The 17,347-nt window shown below is 37.5% G+C and overlaps 2 protein-coding genes across 2 annotated transcripts; one reads left to right on the forward strand and one right to left on the reverse strand.

The window, feature by feature from the left end:
• Nucleotides 1-1,123: 1,123 nt before the first annotated feature.
• On the forward strand, nt 1,124-3,799 carry LOC146471564 (uncharacterized). The gene is made up of 2 exons (XM_085120012.1): nt 1,124-1,282; nt 1,742-3,799. Exons 1-2 carry the CDS (start codon nt 1,246-1,248, stop codon nt 2,509-2,511), a joined length of 807 nt encoding a protein of 268 aa, XP_084976138.1. The 5' UTR covers nt 1,124-1,245; the 3' UTR covers nt 2,512-3,799.
• A 4,133-nt stretch (nt 3,800-7,932) lies between these two features.
• On the reverse strand, nt 7,933-16,948 carry LOC146471565 (grainyhead-like protein 1 homolog). Its single transcript, XM_085120013.1, has 2 exons — nt 16,262-16,948; nt 7,933-10,188 (listed from the first exon to the last, which is right to left on the reverse strand). The coding sequence occupies exons 1-2, from the start codon at nt 16,615-16,617 to the stop codon at nt 10,068-10,070; spliced, it is 477 nt and encodes a 158-aa protein (XP_084976139.1). The 5' UTR covers nt 16,618-16,948; the 3' UTR covers nt 7,933-10,067.
• Nucleotides 16,949-17,347: the final 399 nt, after the last annotated feature.

Here is a 17,347-nt window from a genome sequence, read left to right on the forward strand (position 1 = left end):
TACGTCTACTGAGTCAGCTGGACGGAAAGGAGGACACCTAGGAGGACGTGAGCAGCTTTTATGTAAGTAGAACAGTTAACTGACAATTGTATACTGTGCTCAGAAACAGGTACCCCTGCACTTTATTCCTTTTTTGTGGACGAAAAAGCATGGCTGTCCACACTGAGTGTGTTTGGCACCAATCTTATACCCAGGGTCCTGTGGCTTTTTAACCTATATTATATATAACGTAGTAGTTTCTGATGTTATCCAGTTTATTGTAGAATATCTGCACAGCTTCAATGGAAAAGTTTTGAATTCTGTGCTTAATAAAGTTTTATTATTATTATTATTATTATTATTATTATTATTATTATTATTATTATTATTATTATTATTATTATTATTATTATTATTATTATTATTATTATTATTGGTCAGCGGGTGGTCGCCAGCAGAGACCCTGGGGTACTGGAATTTTATTACCGCAGGATTTCTGCGGTAAAACAATGCAAGTAGTTACGGAGCAGCCAATCAAAAAATTTAAATAAAATTCCAGTTTCCCAGAGTCTCTCCTGGCGACCAATCCCCGGTCAAAGAGCCTGACGACTCTGGGTACGAGATTACAGGATTTCTGCGGTAAGACAATGCAGGCTGTTACAGGAGAGCCAACAAAAAAATTAATTTTTTTCGAATTCTCCAGAGTCTCTCCTGGCGACCATCCGCTGGTTAAAAAGAGCCTGAGGACTCTGGGTAAGAGATTGGTTTGGCACGTGCATGGCCAAGTTGTGTAACGCGTCCAAATTTAGGGCGAGAGAATCAGAAAATTCGCCTTTAACTTGTCGTTGGAAAGAGTCCTTTTTATACTGCCGTCTTGGTGTTTGTCAGTTTAGCCTAAGATTAGATTAGAGCAAAATGATCTCAAAAGCTGGGACGACGGCAGGGACCCTGTCCACCCTGTTTCGAAATCAGTCAAACGCAGACCAATTGCATCGCGGTCGATGAGACGAGGTGAAGTCGTGTGCAGCAGTTACATAATAGTGTTTATAACGGCTCGCACGGGTTGCTTGCACGTGAGTTGGACGCCATATTGGTTATATAATGCTCCAGTCTGCACGTGCCGCGAACCCTGTTATCCAATCAGAGTGTAGTACACAGGTGAGGGGAAGAGCAAATAGTCGCATCGAAGTTTCCATCGAAGTAAATTTTACGTTGGTGCGTTTACGACAACTAGTGTGAAATTTGTCCAAGGAAAAATTTTCAGACATGTCACGGCGTTCGAGCCCTTCTGTGCGTAACCAAAGTAAGTAATAATTATAAAAGTCTTCATTGAATCCACTACGAATGATAAACGTGTCTGGATTACACTGAGGAAAGCAATGTTGTATGTGTATGAAATCTTTGCAACCAAATGTTTAAGTGTAAGTTTACTTATGCTTAGATTATCATGCTCTGCTCAAACGAACTAAGGGCGCTACCAGTTCTTCCAAATGGCATATTCTGCGAGTAGAGAGCGCTTTAGTGAAGGAATTAAAATAGGCGGTACATGTATTTAACTGGCCTTCAAATTGTTGTATATAAGCCATGTATGCCGTTTGCGAAATTATCGAGTCGGCCAATTCTGACATATGGAAAGCGGCCTCAGTTTCGCTGTTCTTCAACGTGATTAAAGGAATTATTCAATCTTGTATCTACTTTTTAATTTAGGGAAGGGCAACGCATTATTATATTTAATTCTTTTTACGTTGGTGTTATTTTCCAGGCGACAGTGAATCCAGTGATTCTGGTGTGGACTCGATGTCGACCTCGACAGGGAATAGCTTTCCATCAGATTACATGGATCTCGATGAATTCTTGTCTGCACAAACCCACAATGTTCAAGAAAGTCAAGCAGTGCAACAATCCGACGAGAATACTCAAAATCAACCGCCCGCCTCCCTGACTAGGGCAGTAGTTCCGAAGAAAACGAATTCTGGACGGGAAATGCAGCAAGCGCCGACAGATTTCTCGCTGTCACAAACGGCAGTGGAAGTGAACAGTGTTTTGAACTCGCTTATGTTGTCGAAAGCGTCCTCGTTCCCGATGAAAGTGGATCCTACTGTTTTGCAGTCTATTCAAGCCAGCGCTTCGCAGCCTGCAGCAACCAATGCTATAATTCAATGGTGTAAATCTGTTGGTGTCACCGAACAGGAGCACAAGGAGGCAATGGGCCCAACACCCGGTAAAACACCAGTACGGAGGCGACGAAACTCCAGATACGTCTACAATCCGCTCCCAATTTCGAGAAAGGCAGACAGGAAGTTTGTGACACAGTCGGAAAAGGATGAAAAATATTGGGAGCGGAGGATAAAAAATAACGTAGCAGCTAAGCGGTCCAGGGACTTGCGAAGGCAGAAAGAAATCGAGGTTAGCGAGAAATTTAAATCGCTCGAGCGAGAGAATGCGCTTCTAAAAGAAGAAGTGCAGAAACTGCGACTCAAAGCTGGTGAGCTCGAAAAGAAGCTTGCTCACTTTCAAGGAACAAATATGTGATAATTTTTATGAGGTACTGAATGTAAGTTAATTCTCAGTAGTGTGTTTGGCATGCCACGTTTATGGGTCAAGCCATCCCTCAACAACCTTCACTTGGCACCCCCAGCCTTAGAGGCTCTGACAGGGGTGGGGTGCTATGTTGCTCCATGGCAAATATATTTTCTCAGCCATGTTAAAAAGGTACAATATATTTTCTATGATGATTTGCTAAACTATTCAAAGCTTGACAGTGCAAATTTATTCGAACTTGCTCTTGTCAGGTGGCAGAGAATGCCAGTTATGTATCAGTAATGCCTCGCAGTACAGGGAAGAGCGGTTTCCAATTGAGTGTCGTAAAACCAAAACCAAACTAAGTACTCTGACCAATTGTAACAGATGTAAATGACACAACGAGCCAAACAGAATTCAAAATAAATACATGTAACTGGCGCTAAGCACAGGATAACGCATGTGGTGAAAACACGTACAGTTGGTTTTGGTTTGGTTTCCTTTTGGTTGAGGAAGTGGTGTGAGTTTTGTTAACCAATCACAGAGCATAGTAATGCAAAACCAAACCAAATGCAAAATTACCTTCAACACCCAATTGAAAACTGCTCTGAAAAATAGTTTCTGGGCATACCTTTATTCTAATCAAAGCTGATTTAAGCCAAACAACATCTCAAATAAGTGTTTTCGTCTCTGTATTGCTCCAGTCAAACCAATCGCTCTATGGATCTACTATATCACTTCGTCCTCCTTAGAAAGAGATGATCACAAATTTATTGTCTTTGCCGATGAACTTATCATTGAAAGGAAGAGACAGTGCTGTGAGGTGGAAATCATGAGACCATCAGATGCCCTGGGATAGACTAATACCTAAATATAGGATGGACGATGGAGAAAAATACCTTACTGTTGGAGGGGGGGCTGCTAGTATTGACTGATGCATTATCCAATCTATGTTCTTGATGCCAGAATAGGACTTTTCATGGGCCTAGTCAATAAGGTCCTATTTTAAGTAATAAAGATAGCGTAAATAATCTGGTGTAGCTAACAGAGTTGCACCTTGATTTGTATGTCTCAAACTCATCATAAAAGGAAATAGTCATGTGGCAAGGTTTGTGTGACAATCATCTTGCATCCTGCTTACTGTATAATGAACCATCGCATTTATTCTATTGTGCCTTTGATAGTGTTAGGAACTGCATTGACTGAAACAGTCAAAAGTCCACACCAATGAGAAAGATAATTTTAATTTGTCAAACCCCCTGCTTAACATGGATGTAGAAGCATTATTTTAGTTTTTTTTTTTTTAAAAAAAACAAGAAAAAAACAAGTACTTATGACTTTTCATGAAAATATATGGTAAGCTCGAGTGTGTCAAGAGAAGTTTAATAAGTATTATAGCAAACATTGTATATAGTAAAGCTCAAAACAGAGTCACTTATACAGAGAAGTTAATTTAAATCCACAGAATTTTGAAGTGTCTACATTTTACATATAATATAGTGAATGGTGTTTTATTCCAGACTTTTGTATACATTTTCTGTTTCAAAGCCACAAATTCATTTGCTCCCAGACTCTTCATTAAGTTTCCCTTGGTAGTAACGATTTACAATTATTGTAAATGAAATAATTTGACAATAAGAAGTTCAACTGTCAGATTCTTAAACTATGAATTTAACCAAGTAGCTCTAACCAAGAAGTGTGCCCTCAAGTGTCAATTCAAACTCCCACGTTGTCATAGCAAAAACAACTGGACAAACATCCATCTACTCATAAACACAACTTGTAAATATTTATGATTTGTTTTTAAGACGATTTATTAAAGCCTATACTCAACTCTCATCTTGTTGCTTTGTCCGTGTATCGCCCTTGGATTCTTGAGATTTTGTCAGGCACTGAAATCAACAAAGTGCTATAGGTTGTGTCTTCATTTACGGCAATAGGGGTGTTACCACCATTTGAGTTTGAATTAAGCCTTGATGCAATCATGGTGGAAAACGCTTTGCGTGCAAAGCACCCTTAACCCAAACCAAATTTCCTAAATTTCTTTCATGCTTGCCTGGAAACAGCTCCTCTTAGCCAAGCCGCAAACAACCTGAAGCTGGTTAATTGAGTGTTCAGCTTTTTAACCCTTAAATTCTCCTAAGCAAAATACAAATTCTCCCTTCTTGCACTAGTGTGGAGGAGTTAAAACCTTTCTGAATTATTAAGCAGTGATATTACAGGGAGAAATTGTATGTTGATCACTATTACGATACAAAGGGTAAATGGAAAATTATATGGCAGGACCTGTGGAGCTGTGCTGTAAGCAGTTACTTGCATAATGAAAACTGACTTGTAAAGGAAAGAGAAAATTCCGCAAATCCAGATAGCGATATCCTGCTAGATTTTTCCAGGCCTGAAAGAGGGGGGATTAGAGGGAGGAGCGTCACCAATCCCCCCTTACTTGTTCCCGCCCCCCTTGCTCCCCCTCCCATTTCCGATTACACCGGTCACGCAGGTTAATCTGTGTTGCAACAGTAAGATAAATACTATATTATTTATTGTTCAATTAATTCAGAGAAATGTTCAAGCTCTGTTAATGTAATGCCAGTTGGAATTTGTTTGTAAAAACGATAGAGGAGAAATCTTACCAAGCCCCTAGCTGAGAAATTTCACTTTGTCCCATTTTCCTAACCTCCCACACTTCAGAAAACTTGTCAAGAACTTGTCATAGGCAAATTTCTTCAAAAGTTAAAAGGAAGGTGAGCTGTGCGAGATCAAGAATAACTTGGTTTTTTCTAAAAAAAAATTTATTACAGATGCTTCTCTACAAGATCTAGACAAATTCATATCTTGTATAGGCCTGATTCTACCACTTGGTAGCGGCTGGTAATCAACTGTCTCTCTCAAGATCATCAAACTTATTGCCACTAAATGCCATGCAATTTACAATAATTATTGTGGAGTTCCAAAAAATATCCTTCCCCCCCCCCCCCCCCCCCACGGAAGGTTTTTTTGTTTTGCACCCTTCCTCCCCGCAGGAACTTTCAGTTTAGCTGCATACTTTGCTTCTAAAATTTTGGCTTTTAAGACCCTCCCCTACCCCTTGGAATTTCCAGTGACTTTCCATGGGGTGGGTAGGGATTTTTTCTGCACATTCTCCATTCACTCTCTCTTGTTCACAATGTGTACAGTAAGATGATGTAACAAAAGTTGGAAATTGCAAGCAAAATTTATTTCAAGGGGCAACAGGCTTACAACTGAAACCTCCCAACTCTGTTAGTAGATACAGGGGAACCGTCATAAAGGAGACACCTTCAGAACCAAGGGGAGTGTCCTGTAAATGAAGGTGTCCCCTGAAGAGGTGAGGCTGATTTTGTACTTTTTATTTTGACACGACTTTCATAAAAGGCTTTCAATTGCTCAATAAGGTAAGACTATTTCATCACATTTTACAAAACAACAGTGCCAAGTCTAAAACTCATAGCTCATTCTACAGTTGCATGCTAAGTAACTTGGCCTTCGAATGGAAATGAGGCTGGAGTTGACCCTGCTTTGATAGAAACCTTACTGCCTTTCATATGTAAATCATGTAAAACGAGCCCAGCTTTTAAGTAGTTACTAACAAATCTCACCACAGTCACGCCAATACAACAAGAAACCTTTATTACTTGCAAGGATTTAGACACCAAGGCCCAGTTGTTCGAAGCCCCATTAAGCTAATCCTGGATTAACGTAAACTTTGATTAGAGTTTAATTACTAATCAATTGACCCTCTCACTCCCAAGAGTGCCATATGGCACAAGAAGTCATTACGCGTTCAATATTGGGTCAATTTGTATCAAATTTGGACACCAAACAGATCTTGGAGAGATCTGCACAATGGAAGCATAAAATCTTACCCCCTCCTACATAAGACATGATTAACCACCCCTCCATTTTTTGTAACTTTTTCCACTTACACTTTTAAGACCAAGTCACCACTTGACAAGAAACTATGTGCTGAGGTCTGCAAATTAAGCTATAGTTTAGGGGTATACCCAGTGTTTACGAGAAGTGAGATGTATTTTAAGGTTTTTATTTTCTCGTTTTAAATGCTTTTCATTCTTTTCTGTTATGTCCTTTGTTTTAAATGGAATGATTTATACAATGCCCTAGATAAAACCTTTTACTTGGTGTATTACAGGTTGTGTAGGGGTTCACAGTTGCCGTTTTACAAAAATACGACATTTCCCATGGGAGTGAAAGGGTTAAGATTCTTCCAAAACGTTTTTTGTCCTTCAGTATTAACATAGACTTTTCTTTACCTTTAGCTTGACATTAGCCTTTAAACAAATTTTAAACGAGCGAGATGAAAACCTTGATTAGAGTTTAATTACTAATCAATTAAGATTCTTCCAAAACGTTTTTGTCCTTCAGTATTAACATAGACTTTCCTTTACCTTTAGCTTGACATTGGCCTTAACACAAATTTTAAACGAGCGAGATGAAAACCTCGATTAACATTTAATCGTGGATTAGCGTTAATCGGCTTTCGAACAACCAGGCCCAGCTGGTTGCAAGCTAAGGGCTGGCATTGGCATGGCAACAGCCTGCCCTGCAAAAGCAGACACCTTTTCCATGGCAGTAAAAGGGTCTGCTTTTACAAGCTAACGTGGCAAGTTATTGCCTATTTTAACACTGCCTCAACCCAACTCTGCTATCATGAAATATGGCTCCACCATCACTGGCAGTCTGTGGACAAAATGTTTAAAGTACTGCGAGTCTGAAAGCCCAAAGAGTTAGTAAGTGCCCACCTCAAATAACCACCCACCCTGAAAGTCCAAAAACTAAGTGCCCATCCCCACCCCCTACCAACAAAAAAAAAAACAAATTTTGTACTAGCCCAGTGTGAAGTGAGAAGAGCATCAGTTGTGTTCCAACATTGGTTTTAGATACGGGTAAGGGTAGTCAATGCACTTTTAATTGTTTATGGCTTGTTTATGTTATCTTTTGCACTTCGTTTTGCCTTGTTGAAGCGGAATAAACTTAACCCTTGTTTTTGTATTCTCTAAAAATGCCCTCACTTGCTGAAAATGTTACGGAAATAATAAATGCCCTCCCTCATGGGCCCATAATTAAATAAGCGCCTAGGGAGGTTAATCAAATATAAAAACAATCGTGCAGATAAGTCCTATTGTGCAGTTCCAGGAAAAATCCATACTCAACCACTGGAAGGTCATTGGAAATTTCTTGGGGGAGGGGGGTCTCAAAAGTAAAAATTTTAAAATCAACGTATGAAACTAACTGGAATTTCCTGGGGGGAGATGGGTGTTAAAAAACAACCAAAAAAAAAACCTTCCCTGAGGGGAGTATGGATATTTTCTGGAACTGCACAATTAGGATAACTTTCATCTTATGCTGTTTGTTTCTTTGGTTTCATTTCCACACACACACAAAAAAAGAACACCTTGCCAACATTGCAGTTGTTTATTACACTTCAAGCTACAGTAGGAAGAACAGGGTAACAAGCCTGCCAAATTTATTCCCAAGCTGATGGAGCATTCTCTGAACTATTGAAGAATCCTTGCACTTGTCTTTCACAAAAGAAAAACCACCGACTAAACTTTCGATGCAAAAAGAACTAAAACGTACAGTTGTCAAAATTCACAAAAGCAAATTTCTTTAGTCTATTGCAAAATAACGGAACATCAAGTGGAAACTCAAATTATTCCAAGGCAATAACAAGGGCTTTCAAGAGCTTCTGCAATCTTTGTCACCTTTGCGGTGTTCAAACTTATAATAATTATTTGGATAAATTTGACGTCCTTTTTCCTAGCCTTACAGTGCAACGAACTCAACTGGGGCCACCCAACATTGATCAGCCAATCACAGGTCATGTTTACAACAAAGGAGTCAGGCTTTGGTAGTTTGTAAACCAATCAAAAACGAGAACATTTCTTTACATTTCAAAGTGTCAGATTTTTTCAGTGGCTCCAGTTGAGTTCCTTGCACTGTAAAAGGCCATGTCCTCAATTCTCTCGATTCTTCACAAAGGAGAAATATAAAAATTATCATTAATCAATGGGTTGCTATAGAAACTGACAAAAAAACAGGTCTGCCTTAGAATGATTAAGGTCTGCCAAAAACAATACATTTATGATTTATATCCTGCAACAAAATAGTAAATATACTGTCCTGAGGCTGAACCAAAACGCCACTGATACTTTTTTATATGTACTTAGACATCATCGACATATTCACAAGTTCCCTGTTTAATGTCCACTGGTTGTTTAGACGAGAAAGGGATGTGGAGAGTTCATTTGGGCAATCAATGCACGGCATTTGGAGCAACATTAAAATGATGAATTTTTTAAAGTACATATTTCTGAAAAAAAAAAGTTGATATTTCTGGAGAAAGCCAGAAATAGAGAACTGGAATGAGTAAGCGTCCATCTTTTAAAAAGTATAATTATTATAAATTTTTCCTCCTGCAATCATCAGTTTTGTAAACAATATTTACTTGAAAAAGTAGCTCTTAAGTAAATTTAGGGGAGTGGACATTTAAAGATGGAGGAAACAAAGGTTTGACCTTGTTGTACACCAGCTAGATGTCAAGCAGGGAACTTGTGAATAATCAAGGTGAAGACCCTTAAGTAACCGTCTTCTCTTTTTCTTGGAAATTTTACACGAAATAAATTACAAATACAAATAATGTTCTCCAACAACACATCATATCTTAGCTCAAATATACAATCTGTGGGAGACAACGTCTCCATTCTTTCTGTAAGAAATAAAAATTACAAATCTCATAATACAAAAATCTTCTGTACTAACCAACACTAATACTCCCGCTTTGGGAAGAACATTAAATTTAACACTTAAGCTCACTTTCAAGCAACGTTAGACAACTCGACTGCTCCTAAACCAAGAACTTCATACGTTAAATTAATCTAGAAAGAAAACTGCTCCATTAAGAGGTGAAGGAAATAATACAGCCTCGACATACAGTGCCATCATAAAAATGTTTCTGAACTCAACACAATAAATTACAGCGTGTCTATCCAAGAATCTAAGCACCATTCTACCACGTCCATTTGCTTCATCATTTGACATTGTGCCAAATGTTGCTGGAATCAAACATCAAGTTGAATTGCACACATCGCTCACAATGTTAAATCACGTGTCCAGGATTTTTAACTCTACTGCTTCACAGTGTTCAACACGTTCGACTGACCATATTCCGGAAAAAAGAATACACAATGTTATTTTAAAAACTTCCCTAAAAAGAGGTTTTTAGAGTTACTAGAATTAAAACAAACTAGTTCTTGAATACTGGTTGCCAGAAAAAGTTTACCAATAATTATGCCTTCTCAAATTTACAAGAAAGAGAAACCTAATTGCAATTCTATTATCATTTTATTCTTATTCCGGAATACACTCAGTCGAACACGACCTAACTGTCACATATATGTATATATATTTATATATTCTTCTGAAAGACCTTACACACAGAGGACCTAAATGAAACTGGGCACAAATATAACTTGCAAACAGTTCTTTGTCTTTGTAAGAGGGGAAAACTGGCTGACATAGCCCGAGTTACTTCGTCAGCTTGTTTCCAACACCACACTACAAACTCCCTTCTCAGCATCATAGTCCAAGGAGATGAGGAAGGCGTCTTCATCGACAAATCCCTGAACAGCCTTGTCATCAATTTCTGACAAGGTCCTGCAAAAAAAAGCCAAGGAAAACTGCTTAGCACAGTGACTTCTCAAGTAGTTTTTCACTGCAGAAGGAAAATATCAGTATAATTATAAAAAATTATAAAGAGCCTTACTACATTTCAGTTTTGATGCATAAATGATGCATCACAATGCTGGTAAAATCCTCACAACTGCACTTTTTTTGAAATGCTTTCATTGGAGTATAAGGTTGAAATGTTCACAGAGTTAACTTGTCCAAAGCTTAGCTTCTACTAGTTAAAAGAGTAGCAAAAAAAATTGCCAGTACTGATACACTGAATTGAAATTTCTGTTTATCTCTATTTTTGTTTCACACACCACAGAAAAACATCTGCAGAACATGTAAACAAATTCAGAACTAAATACAAAAAAGATGAACAAACTTAAATTTTTTTTGTTTTGTTTTGTTTGTTTTTTGTTTTTTTGGTTTTCTGTTTTTGTTTGTTTCAATTTCATCATGAGAACCACCATCTATGCATCAAAAAATGTTGTATGAAAGTGCAAAGGCCAGTTATTTACAAAATGAATAAAACATAAAGAAAGACGTGCAAGGGTTTTACAAAACTCAAGAACATAAATTTTTCCAAACCAAATCAAATCAAAATATTTTTTTGCCCCGACTCTTGCACATACATACAACTTTGGGAAATCAAGTTCACCAAACACGCTTATGAAACACTCAAAATTCCCCCACATTAACACACCAACACACTTCTTACACAGGCAGTACAACTCAATATACATGTAATCTTCAGCAGATGCTCTGACAATAGAAAAATGGCACTAAAAGCAAAATTAATGTGATTTTGTTCCTCTTGGCAAAACCCTTTACGAAAATCAATACACAAGTGCTTCATTCAGCCATTTTGGGTTCACTGTCAGAACATCCGACCAAAGAGAAGTTAAATATATTTAACTGCTAGACAATGCAACAAAGATAACTCTTATACATGGAGGAAACATTTTATTATTTTTAAGTAATCAACAACCAAGCCATCAAAAAAGATAACAATCTTGCTATGTTGTAACTTTTCATTCTTCCATAGACATTTCAAAATGACAATGTTGTTGGCATGATTGAAAACACTTACATTAATAACAAAATGTTACTTCCCTAAGATGACATGAAGTGCACATTTTTTAAGAAAATCAAGCTTTTCATGGCTTCCAAATGAAACAAAATGTCGACAATTTTTTAATCGCTAAAAATTGTTATGCTACCCTGCCACTGTGTAGGTGTGCAAAACTCCATCTTGACGTCCGTGAGGCCCTACCAACGGTACATGTACCACTTCAGGGGCTGAAAAATTCAAACAACAAACCAGCGTCCAACACGTACTTTAACTGACTGTTCATGCGTACTCAAATAAGTACTTCAAAAACAGTAATTTTTGCCAGAATTTTGCCTGTCACTAAACAAGAGTCATGCTTGGAATGTCATCAGAAGTTGTCATTTTTTACTGTTAGTAGAATAATTTGTTTGAAAAAGTACAATCAAGTAATTGGTTCAGCTGAATGCTCTGATGATTCTTATTGTTTGTCAGTTTAGTATAAGCTTAACCACAACAACAGAATTATTGACAATTTCCATCCACTGTGAAGTTAATTTGTTGTTCAAATAATAATAGAATTTTCCTTGAATAAATCTGATTTCAAGTAAAGAATTAATTCTCCACGTTGCTTTTTGACCGGTCTACATGAACTTATAATAAGAAATGAAAGACTTGAAGATATCTAAACATCCATGGGCAGAAATGCTTGTTTCACCAGCCCAAGATAATACACAAGGATAATGAAAATGAAAAAAACAAAACACAAACTGCGTACTGTACCAATCTGTGCAGCAATTAGGAAGAATGCTGATCAATCGTTAGCTACAAATCAAAACAGCATCACTGATTATAAGCCGCCTGGGCAATAATCATCACAGAGAACACTTGATAACATTATTATACACTTCATGGTTACTAATCATATGGCCTTTTGAAAAACTTATCAATCAGAATTCGTTGTAAATTATAATCAACACTCCCAACATAACACACTGGAAATCAAGAGAGCATGTGCCTTGCAATTTGAAATATTTGTGGTATTGATCAACTACAGACTGTGACAAGTTGTAACAAGAGGTCATATGGCAGTACAGCTATAGCTCTTCACATCTTAAATTCCTCTCCCTCCTCACCACTGGCTTTAAACATTTTTTCCCCTTACAGGCCACTGACAAAGACGTACAATACAACACAGAGCAGGAAGCACTAACAATATTCTTTTTCGCACTGAGCTCTATACCCACACACAAACAAAAAGTCTGCATAAAGCCTTTTAAAGGAGCCTTCACACGGCAAACTTAAGTTTGCACTCTTGTTCTCAAAATCATTTCATAAAACATTCTAAAATGTCTAGCTGTTACTTAAATCCATCAATTCTTTTAATGAATTCAAGTTTGTCAAGTGAACCCCAAAAAGTATTGGAGAAAGTTGGAGAGGTCACAGGCAAGTTGTATTTGTTGCCAATACTTGGCAAAAATGTTTGCCAACTGTTATCGTGACAATCACGCTCTCCAACTTGTATCACCAACAAGAGTTTGCAGACTTTACTTAGCCATGGGAACGTCCTTAAATATGAGAGAATTGTGGCAGTTAAGCTTCCATATTTCACCAAAAGCACCAAAATGTACAGTGAAATAGGGCAAAAAAGTTTCCAAATAAGTAGCACAGGTGATTCTTAAGCCATATCATGTATCCATAGCCAAAAGATAAAAAAGAAAGAAATGAACTATTAATTTTGTGAAGAGCAAATTACAGTAATGCAACTTGCTCAGGTACAATTCTCAAAATCAAGTAAAAATAGTTGGTAACATTTTGGGGCAAAAGATTTTTCAATTTATGACTTCAAAAGGACAAAACTGAAAAAAGGACTTCTGTCCATGTCAGTCCAAAATAAAGAACCTTCTGTCATTTGGAACAAGCAGGGGGTCCATTAAGATTTTGAACAGGTGACCAAAAATGTTAATTCACCTGAGCAAGCTACTTTCCTTTTTGTGGATTCATTTTCTTGGGAATAGTTTTCACAGTCTAAAAACTACAAATGAATGGAACCCGCGCATGAGTGAAAAGCATTAGAGAAAGTTATCACACACACACACAAGCAAATCAATTACAGTTTAAGATCACAGAGTGACACAGCTGTAATCACCACAAAAGAAACAGTTTCAAAGTACACAACTACTCTGAAAGAGTTACTCTGGTGGATTCTGCAGTACATACAAAGAGTACTAAAAATGAAGGGCAGGAAGTCAAAAAGGTGGGTACAGGTGATCTGGCAAAACATTTCTTTTCCATTCAGGTTATATTGCATTGTCTATTTTGCTGACACCTATATACAGTGAACACTTTAAAGGCAATTTAGCATTCACTTCTGGGGTTGGATCATTCATGAGGCTCTCCCAAGTTATTCAGTAATGTTTCGCAACAGTAAGCTTTTGGATTCAAAGATCAGTTACATGTACAACATGTGGTTTTGTAATTTACACCCTGAGCATAAGCCTTGACAGTCAGAAAACCTCAGCAAATGCTTTGTCTAACATAACAATGAGCTGGGCTGTGTGCCAAGGAAAGTCTTTTCCTTATGTATTCCGTTCAAAACCATTTTGACCACAATAAAAGCAGGACTAAGAAAGTCTTGCATCATCCAACATAAAAATCACATTACTGTACTTGCAATCGAGTTTGTTTCCCTGTGATGAAAACGGGACTCGTTCATTCACGCAAACCGGGTAACAAGAATGTACAAAAGGTGGACTAGCTGTCATTATACATGTGCAGTGTAGTCTGTGGGGTTTGATGTAAATTACACATTTATTATATTCATACCAAGTCCACACAAACTTAGGCCACAAACTTAGTGATTATTAATCATTGTGTTAGTGACTATTAATGATTAAGTAAGTCCTAATACTTGGGAATGATATGGTAACTGTGGGCAATGCTTGAAACCTTGAAAAGATACTCCTATCGATATTCTTTTATTCAAGAATATGGTTCCATTTAGAAATTCATTTTCTTGCTATTTCACCACCTCATTTTTGTAACTTTGTTTTCACAATAAAAACAATTTGGAAAAGAAAAGGTTGTCAAATGTCCACAAAAGCTTACATTGTATGCTGGAAACAATCCAGAGAGGATTAAATGACAGGATATTATTGAACAGCAAATCCCATGCATGAAGAGATAATCATCAGGAAAAAAAACTTGTTTTGATGCCAGAATTATACCATACTAGGTTTTAAGATGCATATGAATCAATACACAACAATCTAATTTTATTAACTTTTCTTTAGCAGGACTATTTACTAACAAACCTTCAGATGGTCTCAGCGAAAATTACAAGATCAAAACCCTTCAAGTATGCTTCTTTATTGTGAGCCAGAGTAAAGTTAGAAAAGTCCGAAATTACTGTCCAACACAGGATAATGAAAACCATTACCTGTTGTATTGGTTTTAAGAAGTGAAAATATGCCAAGAATCACTAAGCACTTTACAACTAAAGCTTAACACAAAGAAACTTATTAAAGAATTCAGTACCTTCTGTATAAAATGAGATAATGGTTTTGACTTACATCTTGTAGACATAACATGATATCCTGTAAACGTACCTTTGTGTTTGTTCAAAAATGGGCATTTTATTGGTCACAAAAGGCAAATGTATTGATAAAATAAATGCTGTATTGTTTCACACAAAAAAGGATTTCTTGATCTCAGATAGAATCTAATCAGCATTCTGAAAGAATAGTTAAAATGCGATTTGCAAGTTCAAAGGGGTGAAAATACTCATCTCCTGCAGGGATATGCTTTTTATAATCCAACCATCTAAAGCCAGAAAACTACAATACTGTAATAAATGTTACATTCCACAAATTGCAGAGCAGTTTAAAAAGTATTAGACGCAATATTTCAGCTTTTTGTTAAGAAATCAAACCATATCCAATAACCTTTGTCTTACAAAGGATTAAAATGAACTTTGCCCTCAGTAGAACAAAGGCACATATCCACACACCTAAGGGCCTGCACGAAAAACCAGTTCTGATCTAGTTCACAATCAGTTTTGGAACAATACAACTGCAGGACTGACACAGGATATGAAACTTTTTTCAAGAACCACCGCAAAAGTGTGAAAAAAGCCATCAACTGGAACTCAATCTTAATTTGGCACATAGGATAAATTAATTGCAATTATTCAATCCAGCCGGTTTTCACAAATTTTGAGCAAATAGTGGTTGCATGACTAAAATATGAACTTTGGCCTCAAACAAAAACACAATCCAGAAGGATAAAATAATAGCACATTATCCTAACACAATTATTATTGTAAAGAAAAACAATATTGCAGTGATTGACCAGCTTTTGAACTGTAAAAAGACAAAAAGAAAGAAGCAATCTTTTCTTAAACAATTTGAAGTGCACAAAATCATGAATGGATGTGTAAACGAAACCGGTACAAACTTGACTAGCCGGTTACCACGTGCCAACAATCACACCACTGCTTTACCGTGGACAACGTAAAAAATGTTGTGTGCTAAACGTGACTTCCTAGCTAAGAGGTTGTGGTTTAAAAGCCGTGACAGTGCACATGAAAAGGTCACCAAAAATTTTCGGTTGAAATACTCCCAGGGAACAATATCTTTATAATTAAACTTAGTATGTATTTCGAATGAAACCAAGCGACCAGAGAATGTAATATTGAGGTAAACTCGTGCCTTCTTGGAACTTTAGCTTTCCAAGGATTGATTACAAGAGGTTTCATGAATGATCCATATTGAAGTGAAATCCAAACCAGCTTTTTAAATTTTACTAAACGAGTTCAGCTGTTTTGCAAGTCTTGCAGCATACCCACGTGTTTACAGTTTATCACGCGAAACTGCTTCAAATAAACAGCTTACGGTCTTCCCACATGCAATATAACATTTCTGAAACATGCACCTTCTGCCTTTCATTTTTTACTCAAGACTTAAACCCCAAGATCTACAAATGCTTTAAACATCACTGACATTAACTTACCCTTCCTTGCAGCGAAGTTCGAAACTCTTGATTGAATCTGTAGGGGTGTTGTACTTCTCGGACACGGCAAGTTTTAAATTTTCGGCTGTAACTTCCTCCAACATAATTGCATTGTATGCTTTTTCACTCTCTCGCCGTACATATATCGTTAAAGCAGGAGGTGGCCTCCTTACCACACGTTTTATCCTCGGAGATAACTCGAGATCGTCCAATGCGTCCGCTGTTTTCAGAAACGCTTCGTTCGCAGTTCTTTTTCGGCCTTTCTCACGCCAGTGCCTAAGCAGCGGTGTAGAATACTTCTCTAGGTCAAATTGAGTGGGAACTCCTGCCTGCATAATCTTGACAACCATATCCATACACTGAGGACTCCTAACAGTCCAATTCCAACTCCTCGTACCGGTATTTTAACTCACAAAACGCGGATGAGCAAAACGAAAACAGACGCGACGGTGTCGCCGTCTGGTTACGGAACGGAACTTATAAATCCCCGTAAAAATCACCAGAATAACAAACTATTTGACGACTCTTCGTTCGTTTAAACTGTTCACTGACTTAGCAAGTTCTGACAACAACAATCTGTCTTTTGAAATATGTATTTAGATCACATCTTGCGAACACAAAAACTTGTTACAACAGAAATACACTTCTTGTCCGCCTCGATAGTGATAGTGGAGGAGCCAACCAGTTTTGACGGCAGAATGAACCCCCACCGGTATTGACTTAGGGTGTTTGTTTAAGACTTGCAGCGATCGCACTAAACAAGTCAAAAAAGATTTCAAAAACCTTCAGAAACATTAAAAAGAAAGTATTATACTAAAAAGTTCCTCAAAAGGGATAACGTTGCGTAAATTGAGGAATATTTTGGCAAACAAGAGTTTTGATTTTGTCCCTACCCTGGTTATAACTTTTTCGATAGCTTCCAGCGTCGGTGTTTACGTCATATAATGTTAGCATCCAGTTTCTCACGGCAAGGTGTTTTAACCAATCACAATTGCAGACGTGCATGTGATTTCACGTGAAGTAGTTCTACTGCGGTCGAACAACAACATTTTCAAGTTTCACCGGTCTCCTTGAGGGAAACTTGTT

Source organism: Pavona decussata, unplaced genomic scaffold (genome assembly GCF_977016875.1).
Source record: "Pavona decussata unplaced genomic scaffold, jaPavDecu1.1 SCAFFOLD_102, whole genome shotgun sequence".
Taxonomy (NCBI): Eukaryota; Metazoa; Cnidaria; class Anthozoa; order Scleractinia; family Agariciidae; genus Pavona; species Pavona decussata.

What these genes read in the sequence shown, in the direction of transcription:
- LOC146471564 (XM_085120012.1), top strand. Translation starts at nt 1,246, where the DNA reads ATGTCACGGCGTTCGAGCCCTTCTGTGCGTAACCAAA. An exon ending in CCCTTCTGTGCGTAACCAAA is followed by an intron (nt 1,283 to 1,741) that starts GTAAGTAATAAT and finishes GTTATTTTCCAG; the next exon opens with GCGACAGTGAATCCAGTGAT.
- LOC146471565 (XM_085120013.1), bottom strand. Translation starts at nt 16,617, where the DNA reads ATGGATATGGTTGTCAAGATTATGCAGGCAGGAGTTCCCACTCAATTT. An exon ending in GAACTTCGCTGCAAGGAAGG is followed by an intron (nt 10,189 to 16,261) that starts GTAAGTTAATGT and finishes TTTTTTTTGCAG; the next exon opens with GACCTTGTCAGAAATTGATG.